The sequence below is a fragment of the Rhododendron vialii genome, chromosome 11a (assembly GCF_030253575.1).
Source record: "Rhododendron vialii isolate Sample 1 chromosome 11a, ASM3025357v1".
NCBI classification, from domain to species: domain Eukaryota; kingdom Viridiplantae; phylum Streptophyta; class Magnoliopsida; order Ericales; family Ericaceae; genus Rhododendron; species Rhododendron vialii.
In genome coordinates, this window is record NC_080567.1 from 3,248,642 (window position 1) to 3,271,706 (window position 23,065).

At 39.4% G+C, this 23,065-nt stretch overlaps 1 protein-coding gene and 2 long non-coding RNA genes across 4 annotated transcripts; 2 read left to right on the forward strand and 1 right to left on the reverse strand.

Annotated features, from left to right (window-relative positions):
* Window positions 1–1,412: 1,412 nt before the first annotated feature.
* LOC131308147 (uncharacterized) lies at window positions 1,413–3,242 on the forward strand. Its single transcript, XR_009194337.1, has 2 exons — window positions 1,413–2,513; window positions 2,754–3,242. It is a non-coding gene; the product is annotated as an uncharacterized LOC131308147 (long non-coding RNA).
* On the reverse strand, window positions 2,811–19,746 carry LOC131308145 (putative casein kinase II subunit beta-4). Of its 2 annotated transcripts, none has more exons than XM_058334964.1 (5): window positions 19,533–19,746; window positions 13,887–14,105; window positions 4,214–4,308; window positions 3,957–4,122; window positions 2,811–3,298 (listed from the first exon to the last, which is right to left on the reverse strand). In XM_058334964.1, the coding sequence occupies exons 1-5, from the start codon at window positions 19,744–19,746 to the stop codon at window positions 3,168–3,170; spliced, it is 825 nt and encodes a 274-aa protein (XP_058190947.1). In that variant the 3' UTR covers window positions 2,811–3,167. The 2 variants fall into 2 exon arrangements, with proteins under 2 accessions (XP_058190947.1, XP_058190946.1); XM_058334963.1 differs by having other exon boundaries at window positions 4,214–4,323.
* Window positions 19,646–20,044, forward strand: LOC131308146 (uncharacterized). The gene is made up of 2 exons (XR_009194336.1): window positions 19,646–19,787; window positions 19,916–20,044. It is a non-coding gene; the product is annotated as an uncharacterized LOC131308146 (long non-coding RNA).
* The last annotated feature ends 3,021 nt before the right edge of the window (window positions 20,045–23,065 follow it).

A 23,065-nucleotide genomic window follows, 5' to 3' on the forward strand; every position in this document is an offset into this window, starting at 1 on the left:
AACGTTCTTTGGAAACTGACCTCTGGGTAAGTTATTTTTTGCGGAAACTAAATTTACCTTAATGGTGGAATGTCCGTTACCTTCGTGAGTCATAAGTGCATCTTGGCCTCTAGCCTCCTCCTCCACTCAAATGCGGGTAATCAAAGTCTCCAGGGTCGTCTCCTTTTGCTTGTGGCGCATTGATTTCTGGAACTCCCTCCACAAATGTGGTAATTTGTCAATAATGCTTGCCACAAGATTGTCCCCAATTTTGATGCCTTCAGACCGTACCTCCGCCACAATCATTTGGAAATCTTGCACTTGCTCCACAACAGATTTACCATCTATCATCTGATAACGGAAAAAACGGCTAGCTGCATATTTCTTTGCACCTGCCACCTCAGTATCATATTTGCTCTGCAAGGCTTTCCAAATTTTCTTTGCAGTGGAGTAAGTAGTATCATAATAATCATAAAATTGATCTACAAGGCAATTTAAAAGATAATACCGACAATTATACTCATCTGCATTATACTGCTCAACTTGTTCAAGATGAGCATATTTTTCATCATCGGTCATCCCATCAGTGGAGACTTTGTTAGGATCCTTCTCAGTTAGGATGTAGGCCACCTTGAGGAGACTAAGATAGAAGAGCACCTTGCCTTTCCATCGCTTGAAGTGAGCTCCCTTGAACTTGAAGGGCTTGTTGAGATCTTCGATATTTTCATTAGGTTTCTCAGCTGTTTGGTCCATTTTTGAATTCTCCTTAAAATTGTTGGTGATATTACAAAGGTTCAATGGACAAATTAACAGGCTGAGTCGCGAAAATCTCGCTCTCTTTAAGGAGATTCAAGCCCTCTACGGTAACAAGCCGGTGCAGTAGATAATCTCTGACTTGTTCCCTCCAGGATATAACAGCCCGATAATTTATCATATGATTCAAACCTACTCTGCACAAGTAGGAGAACCCAAAGCTCTACAAAAGAATACCCTTACACTTTGCCCAAAACTCTCACAAAGATGGAAGGGAGAATTGAGTATGAAAGGCCTTTGGAGGGTCTTAGTCTTGCTATTGGTTTTCTTAGCTTTTATTGCTTCACTCAAGCAAGCCTTATATAGGCAAGAAAGAATCCATATCATATATTTCTCATTAATGACCAAATCTACTTGGATATGGATAGATATCGAAAGATATGCTCTAGATTTGGATAGATACAAAAGATATGGATAGATACAAAAGACATGCTCCCGATTCTTTCTAGATTTGCTAGATATCTTCTTAGATTTTCTAGATTTGCTAGATCCTCCTTGATTCTTCTAGATATGTTTCTAGATATCCAAACAAACGCTAAGATAAAAGCCTCTCACACAGATATACATGTGACTTGTAAAAATCTAGCACCAAAGATATACAAAAATTTAATATTAAAATAATAAATATACAACAAGTTACAATATAAACAATTTTTCAGAAAATATACTAGACGACTAAGAGAGCGATGCTTGCTTGTTCAAACAGTTCGTTTAAATCATTTATTCCCAAAACCAAGGTTGGTTTTGTTGTAATCCCAAGTATTCAAGCTTATTGCTTACATTATGGAATCACAATAGAACATGAATAAAGAAACTCTTCTGAGATTCAGGGAAAAGCTCAGTGCCAAAACATCTCCCTCAAAGGCCAAACTTCTACCTTGTTCCCCTTTAAATGGTTAATTCTCATCGGGACCAAATAGCACAAAGAGACAACAATCATCAAGCTAAAGAAGATGTGGAGTCCAATCAATGTTTAATCCTTTTTCGCCCCCAAAAATCCAAGAGTCCAAATAGTGCATAATCGAACCAAACCAAACCAAACCGAACCAAACCAAAGCCTTGCCTCAGAACAATAATTGCAGGAGGACAAGTACATATACTGTCCAGGATCTCCACTCCCATAGTATCAGTAGATCAAGTAATTTTTGAAGGCAGATGGTTTCTCCTTGTGTATGTTGCATGAAGAGCCGATCAAAAACAATATGTATTGCGTGAAGATGCAAACTACTGATGCAAATTGGAATGACAATAAACTCTGCAGGCAAATAAAAAAATACAAAGAGAAGGAAAAAGCTTAACCAACTGCAACGGCATAATAATGATCACGGGAGGACAAGAGAACGAGGTTCCAAAGGAAATAATAGTGCAGCTATAGCCCATAATGAGGTCATGAGTACTATATAGAACAAAAGCCAAACCATTCCCATCATATTATGGTATACAAAAAAGTCAACTCTGGCATCGGCAAAATTGAGGCAACAAATTACATCAAAGAAAGAGGAAGATACGGGCGCGCGCACACCCACATTTATATCAGAGGGTATTTTCCACATGTAAGGAAAAAAAAACGTTAAGAGAAATAATAAAGTACAGCCAAGAGGGAGAGAAGGAAAGATACACTGCATTATTCAGAATGCACTTGAACTGTAGCTATATTACCAACATGTAAATTGATGCCTTCCATCGAACTGCTGATCCATAGTAAATTGCACCATTAAAAGGTACCCCCTCCATCCCATAAAGTTTGGCACTTTCATTATTCCAGCCCTATGAAAAAATTAACTATAATTTTTAATCCGTAATGTTTTTTATAAGCAATATGGATCTTGTTTGATAGATTTTAATTTGTTCTATTAAACAAAATTCAAAAATTTGCCTAAAACATTATGGATTGAAAGATACATGCAATTTAAAAATGGCACGCATTCCTGAAAATGCCAAACTTTATGGGACGGAGGGAGTAAATCAAGAAATAATCCACAAATTGTTTACCTAGAGAGCCCAACAAACTCACAGAATTTGAATGGCTAAATCAAAGTGCCACTGACCACAATGAGAAACTAAACCAAACGGCCAGAGTTAAAATACATATTGATCAAGGAAGAAAGAACAAAATACAACTGAAAGGTAGAAAAAAGGCACCTAAGACTAAAAGATGAAATAGTTTAGCATGTAACGTAAAGTACCTTTCTCACATCATATTTGTGAAAGGTGAACCTTAGTAGTATATGATAGCTTGGGGGAACTATGAACTCAAAACTGCATCGTCAGATCATTACCTCCCAAAACAGGACACGAATCACCAACATAAAGTCGATGAAAGGAACTCCCACCACCACAATCAGGTGGCCCAATGGCAGCTAGGAACTCCAGCATCATGGCTTGTGGATCTTGAAGCCAAACACTCTTGGAACATAACTTTGAGACACCCTTTGTGGCTTGAGGTGCCCATAAGTCATCAAGAACAGGTTAGGAAACGTGCTTCCAAAATAGGCACCATCAATGTCTAGATAAAAGTTAAAGAAACAATTACTAGTAGAGCATGAAAAGCACGTGACACAAAAGTGACAGTAGCTAATGGTCAATACTCCGTCGTTGCATCCAATGACATCCAATTCAATAACATCTCTTGTGAAAATCCATGCTACAAGTCTTTTGACTCTCAAATAATTGGGAACTACATTGACTTAACTAGGGAACTGATTCATAAACAGCCAATATAGAGACTAAAGTTCATAGCGAGTCCCAATAGTAATTGTGTGAGAAGAAATTGGAGAAAGTAAAAAATCTAAGTGATCCTTCAAGTAGATGAAGAACTTCTCCGAAGTGTTGTTTCACTTTTAATAACTACTATTATAAATTTATGCTTGCAATTTTTGTTCATAGGTCAGATCATTTAGTCGTTATTCTACTTGACATAATCAATTTTCATTCATAGCTCAGATGATCTAGTCGTTATTCTTCACCTGACTAATTGCCATCTCAGGAGAAAGGGGACTAGATATTCATTCAATCACAATAGCATATCATAAAGACACTTTACACCAACTATTTTGTCATCAGATGTGCAGAAAGTAATGCATGTGTAATGCATTCTGATCATATTAGTTGTCCCTTTGTAGCACACCATATCCTTTTCATTTATACAATTTAAGCAAGGATACTGTTTTGGTATCTGGATCGAGGGCTATATATATCTTCACACTTGGGACAGTAAATTTTCACAGTACTTTGCCGAGGGATGTCTGATTGACCAAAGGGGAGGCAGGGTTGTCCGCTGCAATACACTCTTGGGCAACGTCCAAACTCAGCATTCTTGTACTTCTCAAGCTGTCAAAGAATTCGTTAGCCGATCGTCATAACAGCTAACTGAAACATAGAACTGGCAAAATAAAATTTCAATCCAAGCCCCAGTGCTCACCATCGCAGCCATTCCTTTGCTTGTTAGTATGTATCGCACATGAATTAGGCCATAAAGCATCTCCGCTGCTGATTCTACTAATTCATTCTGTTCCTCTGTAAAAGTATCCCCTACATAATTCCAGTTAATCAAATTTACTCATTGGAAAGATTCAACTGGAGTGGTCAACAATTTTCAAAAGTTGTTTACAAGAAGATGCATCAGAATATGTCAAAGCAAATAGGTTCACATTGTCAGATTAAACAAATTCAAATCTTCAACATAGCTCCACAAATACGTGTATAGAATCGTAAAACAATTCGTTATTTTTTTAGGGGCTCTATCACTAATAGGAACCCATCAAAATCTATTTTTACAGTACTGAAAAATTGCCTTGGCCTTTCTAAAAAGGAAGAGGCTACTTGACCAAGGTATTGTTTCTCTACTGTATTTTGATTAAAAAGTGGCACATCGACTATTTCAAGAATTCTTAATGCCCTAAGTCAATTTAATTTCTAATGCCACCAATCAGTGGATTATCCGAAGGCCTATGGAGTAATTAGTAAACTTTACAAATGAGCATTCCTTCCATTTTTTAAACCCCCTTTAGAAACCTCTCTACATCACATTAAATCAACACAGAATTCCAGTACCATAATTCATAACTAAAAATTGGTTTCAGTTCTCACCCATCCTTCTACCCTTTTTCATCTTTAGGGATAATCAAACGGAGATTACCTGTGGTGTATGACTCTAACAGAGATCTCTGCAGAGATTTCTGAAATTACAACGCCCTTTGCTGATAATCTCCCAGATACCGTGAACAGAAAACAAAAAGTAGGATATATGTACAACATACTCACGTAGATGTTGGACATTACTACGAGATAGAGTGGGCTGACAGGTTAGGGTCCTTCAATTGCAGCATTGATTTAAGTGATTATGCTGGTGGATTGTGTAGCGAAATGGCAAGAAAGGAAAATTTGACGAAATATTGTCCTGGTATAGACAAATGCATACATAGACATACATATATAAGCCCAATTGCATAATGACAATATCAGTGAGTGCCCCTGTTTTGAGAATGCTCAAAACCTACATTGCAGTTACATGTAAATGTACTTTGAGTTGTCTCAGATTCAAAGCATATCAACATGCAACTTCATCTCGGGAAATATATGAGACCAGAAATAAATTAAAAAGCTCTGATTCTTGCATCTAATTTCGACAGTGTCAATGAAGTAACCACTTAGGTCATCCTGTCACTAGTTAAAATAAAACATACAGAAGTTTTGCTATACAGAGATTCGAGTTTGTTGAACTCATGACATTTTGTAAGCATCTCCCCAGGCTACATAACGGTGCCCTCAGCCACATTATTTTTACAAAGGGCCCCACTCTCCAGCTCCAAATTCATGAATCTAGAATTTACCACAAGTTTGTGCTAAATTCAAGGTTTTATTCCGGCCACTCTGCAAATTGACTAATTGAAGGGTGTATACCTTACGTATCGACTAGCTTATGTAATAGGGCCAATAAGTGGTCTAATTAATCGAACACATGTGGTATATGGTAAGTGTTAGAAGTGTTTATTAGAATAAGTGGGTTTATCCTACATCGTCTATCTAATGTATATGTAACTCTATAGAGTAATATAAATGTGTGTGTTAGGGTGATTACTACTCTACACACTTTCTCTATTCTTCCAAGCAACATGGTATCATAGCCAAACCCCAACCCACCATAGATCCTAACCCTAACAGCCTCACCCACCTCTGTTACATTCGTAAACAGTGTCAAGCGGTTGTGAACAGTACCCGCTGGAAACCCTAGCCCTAAAACCTCATCTCCTTGCCTGATATTACATCGCCAGCCATAACCTAGCCACCAACGGCGACTGTCGACCCTCGCCCAGCCGCCGGCTCTCGCCCAGCCTCCGGTGATCCTCACCGGCCATCAGCAGTCACCAGCGACCCTCGCCTGAACTTCTACGACCACTGTATGACCCCGAAAACCCTAAATCAACCCTTTAAAACCCTCGAAATCCTTGAAAAAATAATTAAAAACTTCTTACCCAGTTGAAATCAGTCCCTTTGGGTACTCGAACAGCCTTCTCGGCTACCAACCAGTTCTCGTCAGCCATCGTTGGACATCGAGTAGCCTGTTCAAGTGTTTTCGTGCCCTTAAAAGCCCTCGAAACCACATATTCAGATCTTACCAGTGCTTGTCGGTATTGTTGCAGTGGCTGTTCGTCTCTCCTTTTCTGGTTCTGTGATCCTTTGGTATGATCTGAATTAATGCATTCATATGGTATTGTTTACATATTGGACTGCTCATAGTGTTGGTATGTGATATTGTCACTGGTTTTCTGCTATACTTGTTGGGTCGTGATAATTAATATGGGCAGTGCCAAGTTTCTGTTGGTGGTGGTGCTCTAAGTGGTGCTAGCTTGTTTCTCTTATTTAGTTGGGTTTGAAGCTGTGTGGTCATTTATTGTTTGGGTTGCCACTCCATTGCTCGATAAAATGTCTGAGAAGAATTCTGATTCTAGTTCTAGTACTGGTTCTGGCTCTAGTTCTACTGTTGTTGGTCGTTTTTCGAGTGGTTCTCGGACTCGCAATAGGTGCCCTATTACCTCCACACCATTAAATGGGGGCAATTATGTTCTTTGGGCTAAAGCTGTTGAGGTGTATTATATGGGTGATTCCGAGGACTCCTATTTGACTGCTGAGCCTCCTGCTGCTGATGGATCCACATATAGGGCATGGAAAGCGGTTGATGCTCGTATTCGTTTAGAGCTATGGAATAGTATGACTGAACATGTTGCCAGTACACTAATGTTTTGTGATACAGCTAAAGAGGTGTAGACACAGGCAAAAGAACTGTATTCAAGTGTAGACAATCTCCGTCGCACCCATGACCTTCATTCTTTAATATATCTCAGGGTGATGATTCTTTTGAGGATTATGATGCTAAATTTCAAAGCATTTGTAATGACATGGATATTTGTGAGTCTCTTACTGCTGATATTCAGATTCTCCGGCGCCAGCATGACCGTATGAGGGTTACTTGTTTTTTATCCGGTGCATCATCGAACTTTTGTCTTGTGGGTAATCAGATTTTGGGAACTCGTGACTTACCTCCTCTCAGCGAGGTTTTCAGTCATCTCCGTCATTCCTCGTCTATTTCTGCACCAACTTCTAACCGTTCTGCTTTTGACTTCCGATGTTTCTGATAGCTTTGTGTTCTTAGTCAGTCGTGGCCGTGGTCATGGGTTTAGAGGTCATGGCCGAGATTTTAAGATGAGTGGCCATGGTTCTGGTGGCTGTACGGATACTATTATTGGTGGTCGTAGTCGTACATTTAGTCATGGCGGCCGCATGATAGGGGGAGGCCGCGGTCGTGGCTGTGGTGCTCGGTTGTGTACTTATTGTGGGGGACCAATCATTGGATGGACACATGTTATGAGTTGTATGGTTTTCCTCATGCTCATCAGGCCGCTGTCTCCGAGGATACTGGAGAGTTTACTCAATCTTCTGCCGATACTCAATCTTCTGCCAATAGTATAGTTATTTCAGTTGATGAGAACCAGCGCAGCGCTGCTTCTCATCATTTTAGACTGTTCTTGTCATTTCAGACTGCGATAGGATCCTCCACTGCTACGCTCGCTCAGACCGGTCCATCTATTGCTTGTGTTGCCTCCTCATCTTCCTCTCCTTGGTTTATTGACTCGGGAGCTACTGCTTTCCTTTGTGATCGACAGCCAGTTAGTAGATCATCTCATGTTACCTTAGTTGATGGGTCTACCACTGCTGTTACTGGTTTGGGTTCAATTCCTGTCTCTTCTCAAGACAGGGAGGAAGATTGGTGGGGGCATTGAGCGAGGTGGCCGATATTACTTGACTGTTCCTCAACCTGTTGCCCTTCAGACATCAGAGTCTCCATATCAGCAGCACTATCGTCTTGATCATCCCTCTCTTCAGAGTTTGAAGCATCTTGTGCCCTCGTGTCGTTCCATTAATAAGTTGGTTTGTGAAGTCTATGAGTTTAGTAAATACCGTCGAGTCACTTTTTACCCTAGGGTTGAGCGTCATGTGTCGCGTCCTTTTTCAGTTAGTTTATTCAGACATTTGGGAGCCTATTCATGTGCATAGTATTTCTGGTTTTCAGTATTATGTAATTTTTGTGGATGATTTTTCTCGTATCACACATGTTTATCTAATGAAAGAGAGATCTGAATTGAAATATGTTTTTAAATCATTTTACATGGAGGTTAAGAATCTGTTTGATATCTGCATTAAGATATTTCATTCAGATAATGCCCGTGAATATTTTCATAGTACACTTTCTCAAATTTTTGATGATCATAGCATTATTCACCAATCGTCGTGCTCTTGAACTCCACAACAAAATAGAATTGCTGATTGCTAAGCGCAAGATTCGGCACTTGTCTGAGGTTATGCATGCCTTATTATTTCAAATGCAGGTTCCTAAGTCATATCAGAGTGACGTCGTCCTCACTGCATGTTACTTAGTCAACCGCATGCCCTCTACGGTCCTCGGTGGTCAGGTTCCCCATACGATCTTATTTCCCGATCGGCCTCTCCGTTCATTACCCCCTCGAATTTTTGGTGCACATGTCCATGTTCTTGACCATGATAGGAGTAAACTTGATCCACGGTCTTTTAGGTGTATCTTTCTGGGATACTCACACACCCAGAAAGGGTATCGTTGTTATTCTCCTACTTTACGTCGTCACTTTGCCTATGTTGATGTCACGTTCAATGAGTCCTAGCCATATTACTCGGATCCGGTTACTACCAATGATCTCCTTACACTTGAGTCTGTGTTACCTATGGCTGTTCCAACTGGCACTGTTCCTCAAAAACATTTGCAGGTATATGTTCGGCGTTCCAACGCACCAGGACCAACCCAGCCTCCACCTACAGAACCCTCCCAGCTAGCCAAACCACCTTCGCCAGAACCGCCATCTTCCACCTCCCCCCACTAGATCCGTCTGCTCCTCGATATCCGACTCGTGAAAATTGCCACCCACCGGTAAAATATGGTTTTTCTAATCTCTAGCACTTCTCATCATCTTTCTCGGGTTATCTCATATGATCATCTCTCTCCATCTCTTTGTGCTTTCACTACTACTATCTCCTCCATTTTTGTTCCTCACACTGTTCATGAGGCATTATCCCGGTCTAGGTGGCGGAAAGTTATGGAGGATGAAATCTCTCTTCATAATAATGGCACATGGGAGTTGGTTACTCTTCCTGCTGGTCAAACTATTGTCGGCTGTTGTTGAGTCTATACTATCAAGTATCTTCCTGATGGCACTGTTGAGCTTCACAAAACTTGCCTGGTTGCCAAAGGCTACACCCAGACTTATGGTGTTGATTATTCAGGAACCTTCTCTCCCGTTGCCAGGCTTGGTTTTGTGCGGATTCTTATTTCTCTTGCCGCCCATCTTGGTTGGCCGTTGTTCCAGCTCGATGTCGAAAATGCCTTTCTCCATGGCAATCTCTAGGAGGAAGTCTACATGGAGCAAACACCTGGGTTTGTTGCTCAGGGGGAGCGGCATAAGATATGTCATCTTCGCAAAGCACTCTATGGACTTAAGCAATCTCCTAGAGCGTGGTTTAGCAAGTTTAGTGATGCCGTTATGAGATCTGACATGCGTTGAAGACAGTCAGACCACTCTGTGTTCTCTCTTATGTCGGCTCGAGGGAAAGTATTGCTCATTGTCTATGTAGATGACATTATTACTGGAGATGATCAGAAAGGGATTGATGAGTTGAAACAGTTTTTACATAGTTCCACACTAAAGACTCTAAGCTGCGATATTTTTTGGGTATTAAGGTAGCGAGGTCCAAGGATGGGATCAGTTTGTCTAAGAGAAAATATGTGTTGGATATTCTAAGAGGGGTTCTTTGGGAGCTAAACCTGTGGAGACTCCAATGGATCCTAATGTCAAACTTTGCATTGATCGGGGGAGGTATTTCCTCATCCAGACCGGTATCGTTGCTTGGTTGGTAAGTTGAATTATCTTACCAACACACATCCTGATATCATTTGCTGTTAGTTTGGTGAGTCAGTTTGTGTCTGCTCCTCGTCTTCCACATTGGGAAGCTTGTATTCGCATTGTCAAGTATTTAAGGCTCATCCTGGACGCGGTTTGTTTTACCATTCTAATGGTCATTTTCGTATTGAGGCATTTACGGATGCAGATTGGGCAGGGTCACTGTACGTTTGTTGGTGGCAACCTAGTTACCTAGAAGTGTTAGAAGCAAACTGTTGTTGCAAGGTCTAGTGCAAAAGCAGAGTACTGTGCTATGGCTCATACTACATGTGAGATTGTTTGGCTGAGATCATTTCTTGAGGAGCTGGGATTTCGGGTACAGTTACCTATTCCTATGTATTATGATAATCAAGCAGCGATACATATTGCCGCAAACCCGGTGTTTCATGAGAGAACTAAACATATTGAAGTAAATTGTCACATCGTTCAAGAGAAGATTGACAGTGGTGTATTGGTTACGCCCTTTGTGTCCACAGGAGCTCAGATAGCAGATATTTTTACCAAATCACTGTTTAAACCTCATTTAGAATTTTTATGTAACAAGCTGAGATTTTGTGATATCTATTCTCCAGCTTGAGGGGGAGTGTTAGAAGTGTTTATTAGAATAAGTGGGTTTATCCCACATCATCTATCTAATGTATATGCAACTCTCCAGAGTAATATAGATATATGTGTGTTAGGGTGATTACTACTCTACACACTTTCTCTATTCTTCCAAACAACAGTAAGAAAAACAAAACTGAAGCTGCCATTTGATACACAGACCAAGTCTAAAAGTCTCAAGGGAGCTCAGAGATATTGCTTTTGTCAACATATAGCTTAGCTACATGACAGATACCATGAACCAAAAGGGAATACACACATCCCACATATAAGCTCAGGTCAATGTCGTCTCTGGTTATTTGTTGGAGTAAGCCTATATATAAGCTGATCTATATATGAACGCGTAAAGAACTTCGTGTGGATGATCCCTGTCATGGCGGGGTATGGTCAACTTGCTGTTTTTGCCCCCTCAAGACCTAAAACAACCTGAATTAGACAGCACTATAAGAGATATGACATGATTTGTTTTGGCCTTAATGGATTCTTTGAAAGTAGACAAAAGGACCTAACCCCAGCCCCTCTTCCTTCCCTTAAGCTCACTGTCTCTGACCACCCTAAATCCAATCAAAGCTCAAAGTGCTTTACTTGCCACTTTAGTGGATAAGGTTTTTCTTGCTTCCCGAAGAAGCTCTTCATATCTAAAAGGTATCCAACAATGACTGGATTTTCGAACTTCACGCAATATGCCACATTATCTGCACACGAAAACCATGATAAATTATCTAATTCTAACAATCATAGTGTTAAGCTCACCAAATATGAGCCGACGTGGTATAGGAGTGCATTGACGGTTAAATAAAAGAAAATCAAACTCTGGTTACCAAAAAATTAGGAGCACTACAACGTCGTAATAATAAGCACTGATACTTGGACATCATTAGCAATGCCATGGAAAATTTTGTGAAGTACATGAGGTTTGTGAATGGAGATGGAAGAACTTTCAACAAAGGAGGCTTGAGCGTGTTTCCTTGAATCAGCATTTGGAGTCCCCACCTTAGTAGCAGGATCCTTCGAAAATGGGTGCGCTCCCTAGATGGGAGCTCAAATCGGCGCTCCCAAGATGGGAGCTCGCTCCTTGCTAAGATGGGAGCTTGCGCCGTTAAGGCAGTTATTCACTAACTTTTAAGGGAATTATGCCATTGATGAAATAAGCATACGAGAATCATATTATTCAAGAAGTTTTGCAAATTGAGAACATATATAACTTCCGATAATGAGAAAATTTTCAGTATCACTTTTCCTTTAATGGTTAAGTATTTAAAGATATTTTATGTACATATTTTATATAATCTATATACACTCCTTAGGGGCTCCCAACCTTAGGAGCTTCTAAGTGCCTCCGCACCCCGCCCCCGCTTCGTGCTACTAAGGTCCCCACGGAAGGGTCATTTTTTTTTCGAACAGATTCTTATTCTCTACAATTTGGGTGGGGGGGGGGACACATAAGCATATACATACATGTATATACATAGTGATCGGCAATGAAGAAAATGAAGAAAAACAGTTGGATATTGACAACTTTCTTGCCGCTTGTGTCGGATGGCAGTGGAATCAGTGAGCATCTTTTGCTTCACTGCAACTTTATTAGAGATTCGTGTTGCTTGTTTTTTCCCATTTTCAGAATGAGTTGGGTTATACCAGCATCAGTGCTTCAGCTGTATGACAGTTGGACAGTGGATACATGGGCAACCCGGATTAGGAGAAAGAGTAACTGAATTACTTTTTGAGGATGTAGAGACCGGCTTATAGAATTGAGGTTGCTATCAACCAATTAATGCGTTTTCCTTTTCTCTTGGTGATTTTAGCCAGAATTGTAAACGAGATAGCCTCTGTACCTTAATGGTGCTTGTCCATATCATTACTTCATCAATCCAAAAGGAAAATGCTTTACTAACCTTTTTCCCTGTCACAAACAAGAATCGCCATTTTCCATATGAAGCTGAAATAATATGATCCATGGTACCTTACTTGATTGGAAAAACATTCAACTTTGAAAATCTTTTTCACAGCATCCGGGGGGGGGCCGCGGTTGTAGGAAGGAACCCAAGAACTAGGGGTGAGCACGGGTCGGGTTTGGTCAGGTGCACCCTCAACCCATCAACTGAACTAACATCATTGGGTAGCCATTTCTTTCAATTGAGCTCAACCGAAACTCCCATTGAAACTGTCAGATCTCGGGTCTAAGTTTGACAAGTCGGAAGCGGGTGGCTTGGTGGATTGAGACAAGGTGCAAAGCTCTTCCTCCCCTCTTCTTTTGATCTTCATCGGTAGCAATGGTCCTTTCTTTCAATTGGAGTTCTGTCGTCGTCGGTGATACACCACAGTTGAACCACTTTGTTTTGAACGCGAAGATTCTTAGAAGGGAATATCAAAGGTGAACTATAATTTTTTTGAGAAAATATTAACTACCTCAGAGAGAGAGAGAGAGAGTCATAAACAGGAAGAGTGAAATGGGAATTAAGAGCAATGGAGCTGGGGTTTTGTTTGGTTCTATAACATGGGCAGCGAGGAAAGAGGGAGACGAAAATGGCCTAATGTTCATCTTGAAAATGGTAAACGTCTCTCTAGAAAGGCTCAAAAGAGGGAGCGAAAGCAAAATGCAGCAGAGAGAGGGAGAGAGAGATGAATATGTTTATCTTGGAATCTAAAAAGGATATGAGTAAATGGTCTTCGGTTCTCGAGAAAAGGACTGTGCATGCGTGAAAGGGTTATTGATTTGCAGATTCCTGCACACCCCTATAAGAACCCCTAACACATTGCACTCGTGGTTATGGTAGCATTGAACTACCGAAACAAGATTTGAAAGAATAGTAAATTCACAACTGATTCCCCTATCTAAGCAAGGATAACTTCACTTACTAAAATATCCTTAGTTCAGAAACACAAATCATAGACATGAGAATATACATAGCAACACAATTGAGGGATAAACATAGCAACAGAATTGACAATCGTGGTAACAAAAAAATAAACCAAAGCAAGCACATAAAAGAAAAGAAAGCTTACCATGAGAGGATTCAACATCCAGTATCAAATCGAGCGCATAATCATAATAAGGAACTTGGCTGCTTAACCCACATAGGTTAAAATCATCCTGAATGTAATCATCATCAACTTCACAAAAGAACTCATTCCCACGCAGATTACAGAACCATGCAATCCAAGATGTATCATCCCCCTCTGAACCACTCACATCTGACTCCTCACTGTCTGTTTCAGATTCCTCTGCAATCAACAATCCGACCAATCCATACGGCAGATTAGGATAGACAAACCAAGCAAAACAAAAAAGGAAGAAAGACTGCTACGCTTGCACATTACAGGAAACATCGAACAGCTTACAAATTTGAAAAGATCTCAATAGCTATCAACTACTCATTAACTTTAGTACCCTAGGTAAGACAAACATATTGTGAACAGACACAACCAACCAAAATCAATCAAATTTTACTGGAGAGCACTTGCTTCCAATGACCATTACATATGAAAAAGAACCAATTCTTGATAAGGCAATTCCCTCAGCTAGTGTGTCATAGTTAGCAGGTACATCAGCCAGGCTTTCACCATTCTGTAGCATTCCAGTGGATGAACAAACCCAACCACATCTCAGTATCTTATATTTAAGTTATTATTAAAAGCCTAAAAGATAATGGTAAAAAAACCTCCTGGAGCATATCCCTGTGTCCATGTCGTGTCCATATACGTGCTTCTTAGGCCACCACATCATGGTTTTCCATTATCTGTAGCCATCTTTTTCAAGCTCTTGTGGCGGGTGAAGATCTCACAAGATGCTTTGCATGGGTCACAGCCAATTCTAGTCGCTAGATCATGCGTGAGGTAGTTCTTCTCACGAGGTTTGAAAGATAGGCAATCACCTTGCGATATGCATTGATACCCATTTGATCTCATGAAGAGATCAGTAAAGTAAATAAATCGAAACTAGAATTGTAAAAACCCGATTGTCATTTCCAATTCAGAATTCAGATAGCATTTTTTTCCTTTCTTTGATTAACATAAATGTTTTATATCCACGTAGAAACGTATCTATGCATTTTGCTATTAATGATACGGTGTGCATAGGATCTCTTTAAATGATGCCCACATGGCCCATAGGCAAACACTTGCTTCTATGCCACGAATGTGGATAGGAGTCCCGCCGTCATGCATAAATCTTAAATCATGCAATCAACCATATTGTGATTATGACAACTCACTAGTAAAACAATAGTTCAAGATTCGTTACAGAAAAGTGAATGGTGGTTTCTATACATAAAAACCTCACTTCTTTCCTCCTAGATTTCTATCACCATTCTCAATAGTGAAGCAACAAATCTACACTCTTAAATTCAAAGCAACAATAACTCAAGCACAACTGTTACAAGAAGAAGCCAACTTATAGGGGGTAACCCCAACCGCCAATTGCTTTTCTAATAAATTACTTGATATCTTCTGACGATTCTTTACTCTAGTACAAACGCTTGTATAAAGATGAATATGTAGCCCTAGAATATTGTAGAGAGAAAATACCTGTCGTTATTCTAGGGTTTGAGTCTGAGAGAGTAAATAGGGGGAGAGAAAACAGAGATGACATATAATAACTATAACAACCTTTAAAAGGTTGACAAAGGTTAGTTGAACCCCTTTCCAATGTAAAGCTTTTGTCATTCATTGAATCTATTCCTATCAATTACCCAATGAATCACATAAAATGTATGATTCAAATCCCAAACTTCATGCTATTTTGTCCGATTCTATCAACTGTGATAATGACAAAAGTCATTAAACAATAACAATAATAAGCAATACCTTCTCAAAAATAATCTCACGTGCCTACATGGAGTATAACTTCTTTTCTAGGATAAAAGTGCCCTCCTACAATCTTAAAATTTACATAGCGATCAGCATTATCAAATTTCTTTTTATTTCAATCAAGATCCTGTCATAGATCACCAAGCTTTTGAATCAACTTACTTGAAAACCAAGGATCCCAACTCATGAAACCCTTCTGTTTTGACTTAAAAAATATTTCTAATATAACCTATAGGCTATAGGTGAAGTTCTCGTATGCTTCGAAATCTAAAATTCCATTGTTAATATAATCTGATAATTCCGATCTTTTTGAATTCATGCTCAAAGATTTTGGGTTCAAACCTTTTCTCTTCTTTGGGGTCCAAATGATTATTTAACTCAATAGGATTGCAACAGTTAGGGCTACAGCAATGTAATATTAGAGCAGCCAAAAAGTATTCCACAGCAGGTGATGGGCTTCTCCAATATGTATACATACACGCATATGTATGTACACTATTGTTCCAGTACCAGGAGACAATCATCAATTTCTAATTACCAAAGTCAGCAAGATTGAAGGTTCGATTTCTAGATGTGTTCCAATTTTTGTTGGGGCTTCAGGGTGGGTTCAATTTTTGCAAGGTCTAGATTGGAGTTCCAGGCGACACATTTGAGTTGCGTTAGAGCTTTTAATTCGCCAAAAAATATTCAATTCCTCGTAGGGGCTCATATTTGCAGTGGCACAGACACATTTGTTTATTCTTTGGAGATTTTAGAAATCTTTCAATATTAGGCATGTCAATATATTACTCCCTCCGTCCCTAAATAAAAACATATGCCTTTTAAAATATGTATTTTTTTGTTAAAATATTCAAAAAAAAATCACAACTTAAAAAAATTCATTGATATCTATTGATTTGTTTAAAAAATTTGATTCTTTTTACGAAAAATGCATCGTTTTGAAGGCCTAGGTTTGAGCGCCGGACAATTGTTTAGGGCGGAGGGAGTATATACACAAAATGCAATGTGCTAATAATTGAAGGTCATGGGACATAGCCGCACAGAGCAAAAGACAGAGGATGCAAGTGAAGTTTGCCCTATGAATTACCTCAAGTTTGAGAGGAAGAAAGCACACTAAACTAATGTACATGTTCATAGTCGCAGATAAGTTTTATGCTCACAATATATACTAAATTGTTGCAACTAACTAAAACTCAAAAGGGACGTTGTCGAAGATCCAAACCGCAATTATAAATATTGCTTTAATACAGCTGTGAAAACTTAAAGACAGATCATAACAGACACTCAACATTGTAACTTGACAACCATAAGTACATACACACGCTCTTTATGTAGATGTGGGTGGTATTGGATAGATGTTTGTCAAAGTTACCATTTTAGTGTACTTAATGATCTTTCATTAAGTTTTCACAATGGTATTAAGTTTTCATAATGGTATTGAAGCTCAATTTAGTAATTATGATTTTGATCTTTAACTAGTTCCCTTCAAATTCTAGAAAGTCGCAAGAATTTGATAAATATTAGTCACTACTTACAATACATTGTACTATGAAACATGCTCGCTTGGATCACAATCAACAGTCTAGAGTGCTTTGTTAAATATTAGTCACTACTTACAATACATTGTACTATGAAACATGCTCGCTTGGATCACAATCAATCTAGAGTGCTTTGTTTATATCATGCTAGAGATAATTAGTATGGCTATCTGCCAATTACAAGTGTATTTGTTTTTTGTTTTTTTTGGTAGCTTAAGATTTTATTAAGAGTTTGTTTTGGCTCTTCGGAAATAAAACTTTTGAGAGATACACCCTGGAGTTGCATTACACTGATCACCATGAAAGAGAGATAGGTTAAAATTAGGTTGACAAATGTAGGTTATCCAATAAAACTAAGTTGTTTCCTTCTATTGTGTCATTTAAACATTGATCATGTTGTTCTGCATGCTATAGTTTCTCAGTGCATTTTTTACTTATATTTGAACACCCTGCACGAGGAATGTAGACCTTCCATAGAACCAAGTACCAACCCTAAGTTCAAGCCCCAAAGTAATTTGGATGTACAGCGATTTATTTTTACTCGATGTTATCAGACATGAAGCAGCCATTTTGATGTGCACATTAGTTGATTTCCTTGTGAAATTAGCATTAACTCAGTCCAATAAACTGTATGAGATTTTGCAATTATTTTTCTCTTACATTAGTAATGACCTGAGATGAGCGTGAAGAGGTTACAGTATCCGTTTTCTTTCTTGCAAAATAGATCTGATACTCTTAAAGTTCTCAACTATTACCACTGCAATAGTAGAAAGATGTTTTTCGCTACCTAGAAAAATGCATAGACGAACGGCAGATCTGTGGAACAATGATCGGTAGGTTACATCTGTTCTCATCTATATAAGGAGAGCACTAAATGGTGTGGCCTTTCTCTTGAGGCTGGCTCATACTTTTGATTTCAATCCACAAGTTTCAACTGCTAACATATGTAAATAGTTAGCATAATTGCCCCTCAGTACTTACTTTTAGTGCATAACCACTCTCCCACCCCTTCCCCTGAGAAAGATATGGGCATACTGGAAAACAAAATGCATTTGAATACAGAAAGAATGAGATTATGAAGGAGAGCTCTAAGAAGTAAGAACAAGAAAGAACTATTTGCTCGCAGACTTCTATGATGGATGTATTCATTTTGCAAGTTAACATGGGCATTCATAATTTCTTCTCTTCTGCTATGTTTCTCCTGTAAGACTTGATCTCAATTGTTAGTCAAATGTTATGCCATATGCAAATTCTTCATTTAAGAATTTCTCTGCACCAGGATAAAGATTTATGTATAGGCAATTCGGATATTGTTGTTTTCATTTGTTGACGCCAAACATCACTACAATATATTTTGCACACCCATCACGTGTGTCCTGATTCTAGTACATATAAATAGACGTACCAAAAATAGCATACACAACAAGGCTATTATGTACCGACTTCAAAATGAAAAAACGTCAAGGACAGCCGTTATAAATAGTTCATTTTTGTGTTTTTTTTGGTCAAAAAGTTGGAACCACCACATTTGAATTCCTTTTTACATGTGACGGCTTCAATAGAGCTGATAAAAATAGCTTCGCTAATGAATACACGAACAAAAATCATGGAACCACCATTGACTAGACCCGTCGTATATGTGAGGGGTCCATCAATTAGTTTATAGTAATCTTGAGCATCGTAAATGCATGCAGTTGTGAAAAAATAGTTGTAATGATTTCTGTTTTGGGAAAGTCTATTAACACAACACTTTGCACAACAATATGCACAACACAATTATGTGGCACCATATCATCGGGCAATGTAAAATGCCATCTCATCCATTGCCCAATAATGGAGTGCCACCTTAGCATGTTGTGCATACTGACGCGCAAAGTGTTGTATTAGTAGCATCAACAATGCTACAACCACACACAAACACTTACACACACTCACAAAGGGGTGAGCCTCACCCCCTTTGTGAGTGTGTGTAAGTGTTTGTGTGTGGTTGTAAAGTTATTGTTAGTAGCATACCTCATACCTTTATAGTGTTTACCTCACTGGGGATAATAGGATAACTTAATAGAATTAATTAAAACCGTTTCTCATGTTAGAATACCAGTGTACTCCTCACCATTACAACACAAAACATTTAAACAGTAATACATGAACCATATCACAATAATTGGATTCAGTTCAACAATTCGTGAAACACTAAACAGAGATCATCAGGCATGCTCAAAAAATCATGACTTCACCACCACAACACACGCTTCGTCATAAAAATAAAATTAAAAAATGCGCATTAAGAGAGACGGGAACGAACCATCGGAGCCTTTGGTTTCGGCCAAATCAGGAGGTGGCTTGCCACCAGATAACGTGGATTGAGCAGACAAGCGATCCTTCTCCTTTCCGTTCAAAGCCCTAGAAGTAGACGGTGAGGATCGCTCCAAGTGCTTATCAAGGGCATCGTTGATACGCTTTCGATCGACTTGACCCATCTCCGGCCTCGATCCACCGCCTCCTCTGTCTCTATACATTCTTCTCTCTCTCTTTCCTCCCTCTCTCTCTGTATATATATGTATACGTATGTGTGTAAGTATGTACAAACAAAACAAAAACCCTAGATGTCAGAATGCTCGCATACACGTGAACAAAATTAAGATTTTTGAGCCGATAAGAGTGATGTATGTGCTTACGGAGAGAGAGAAATTAGGGTTTTGAAGGTGAGGGCACGAAGCAGCTAACCCATGCTCTTTCTCTCTCTCTCTCTCTCTCTCTCTCTCTCTCTCAAGATTTTTGTTCTAGAGATCTGATTGGAAAACGATAAGGAAAGAGGGGCGTCCGGGGGAGGGGAGAGAGAGAGATTAAAAGGGTGCGCCGTGAACCGTTGGGGTCGACATTAACGACGGGAGGTAGATCGGTTTACAAGTTAAGAGGGGAAATGTACTGTGTGTTTCTCGGAGTTCTGTTGGGTGGAGCATCGGCACGCGTGGCTGCATGGAGTGTATCGTGGCCCCCTGTTGCATTAACTAGAACTAGAATCCTTTGTATGCAAAATGCATAATTAGGAAAAAAAACCTCTTCTCAACAAAAAAACCAATTTTGCTATCTGTAGGGACCCAAATCCCGACCGACATCCCGATCTGACATGGAAGGTAAGGGTCCCACTGCTCCCTTCCGTTCAAAGTTCAACTGCGCGAGAAAGAAAACCTTTTGATTTCAAAAAAAATTGGGGAATACGGATACGAAGTATTATTACTCTCTCTCCTGCTCTCTTCCTCCAGAATCAGTCCAGCACCCAACTCCATCGGAGCTTCTCAAATACGCCGGCCCACCACCACGCCGTCGACGCCACACCTCTCTCTCTCACACACACATCACCGATCCACTACCACTGGAGCCCCAGTACCACGCCGCCCCCTCTCTACCACCAATCTACCGCTTCTGTGTTAGGGTTCGTCTCTCTCCCTCTCTCCCTCTCTCTCTCTCTCCACTACTACAATCAAGCAGAGAGTTCTTGGGCTTTTTTTCCTTTTCAATTTGGTGAAAGGAACAAATCTCACCTATGAACAAATTTCACCTATCCACTGTTTGTTGAAATGCCCAACGTAAAAGTCAGTTTCTAAAAGTGTTTGTTTGCACAAATTGGATTCATCACTCTCTCGTAATAACATTGAGAGTAGAAAAATAAGAAACAAGAGCAAATGATAATTTGCTATGTTTGGGAGCACATCGAAATACGTTGAAATAGATTAGTTTGAAACGAATTTGCAACTAGTATAATCATTTAGAGTTGGTGCTTGCAATTTATAATCGCTTAGAGTTGGTGCTCACATTTCATAATACAATACTTCGAATTTGATCCTGGTTCTGTCATTGCTATTTTTTTTGGTGTAATGCAATTTTTGAGTGCTATATTTGTCCCAAGGTTTGCTTCATTGAACAAGCTTTGTCCATATCTGTGTCATGTTGTGTTGTGTCTTAATCACTTTTCGTATGAATCATGGACTAATGTTGTAGATGAATCTGCTGCTTTTGAGCCTATGATGTTGCTACTTTTTTGACAAAAGCATAAGGAGATGACAGTTGTGGTTTCTCTTTGGGATGTAGCATTTTTTGGAGTTGAAAACACTATTTTATAGGTTCTGTTGTGCAGATCATCTATGCGAGAACCTAAATTATGACACATTGGTTGCGTTTGAACCACATTTGCCTTACAAAAATGGACATTATGTTCACAGCATCACATTTGTACTGTCTATTTTTGCAAGAAAAATGTGATCCAACATGTTTTTCCTTTTTCTATTTTTGATGTTTATCTCTCGATGGATTTTGGAAAATTACCACATTCATAACCTGCTTCCTCCGATTTCAAATTTTCATGGGCTCGTTACCAACATTCTTGAATAACTCATGCATGCTTTTGGTACTCCATAGACATATGTTGGGAGGTTGAAGAGAGCGTCAAAATGGTTCGAAACTGAGATGAGAGATCTCTTCTAAAGGAAGGGTTTTCCTACGTTGTGCCTTTGCATGTATGTAACTTCCAACTCTGGGCCAAAATGGCCTCCATTGCAGATGGTAGAAATCGAGGACCTGGGAACCCAAGTTGACTGTACTATAGTCACTATAGTCTGTAGCTAAGAAACAAACATAAATGTGTTCATTCAAATAAGAAGTTTAAAGTCTCGTTAAGACATATCAACCCTAGGACATAGCAGGACAAGATTGATACAGAACAATCACTGGTGCCTATTATAGGGGTGCACTGGATGCTCTATAATAGCGGCTGAATGTATACTTTTTTTGATAGAGAATTTGCATATCCTTATGTGCCTAATTATACCAGTCTGACATTAGAGTTATCTAGTTTGATTCGGCAATCTGACTTTTGTTTGTTAACTTTCTAACTAAATGAATTGTATGTCTCTGATGCAGCGATTATCAATGAACCAATGTACCTGAGGCACAAGACGGATGCAGCGATTGATGATGGATGACTTAGGCAATGCAACAAAATTACTTGTCTTTGTTTAAAAATTTGGATAGAGTTGGGAAATCAGTCTTTAGATAGTTGCATGCGTTTGTAAAGTTGCTTCCGTATGTAGTTAGGAATAACAGTCAGTGTGGGATGTATTTGAATTCTTTTATTATTGATTTGGTTGGAATTGTTCTATGTTCTGTAAAAGAGTTACGATTCAATACAAGTATTAATATTTCATTGGCAATAAACAGTGTACAATTTTAGTTTTTCGCTGCAATTGATTCTTTTCATGCGAGGGCAATACTTTCTTGTAGTGTATGATGTTGGGTATAAGTGTGTTTGGTAGCCAAAAAAGTTTAATTACCTTAATATGATGAGGTCTTAAGGAGCCTCTCAATGAGTTTTCTGTCAATGATGCTATTGTGAATAGCCAAGACACGAAACTGAGACTATACGCCGACACGACACAATACAAGTATATGACATGACACGATACGGATACGCTGACATAACACGGATACATGTACAGGACACGACACGATACGGATGCGCCGATATAGTACGGATACACCACGACCCGTTGGTGGATACAGGTACCAAAATACGACACGATGCGGATACGCCGACACAACATGGATACACCGCGACATGACACGATGCAGGTATAGGACACGACACGATACGGATACGCCGATACAGTACGGATACACCGCGACACGTTGGTGGATACAAGTACCAAAATACGACACGATACGGATACGCCGAGACAACATGGATAGACCGCGACGCGACACGATACGGATACACTAACACAACATAGACACATCGACACGACAAGCATAAGAGTTCAATTTCATACTAGAGATTCCAAC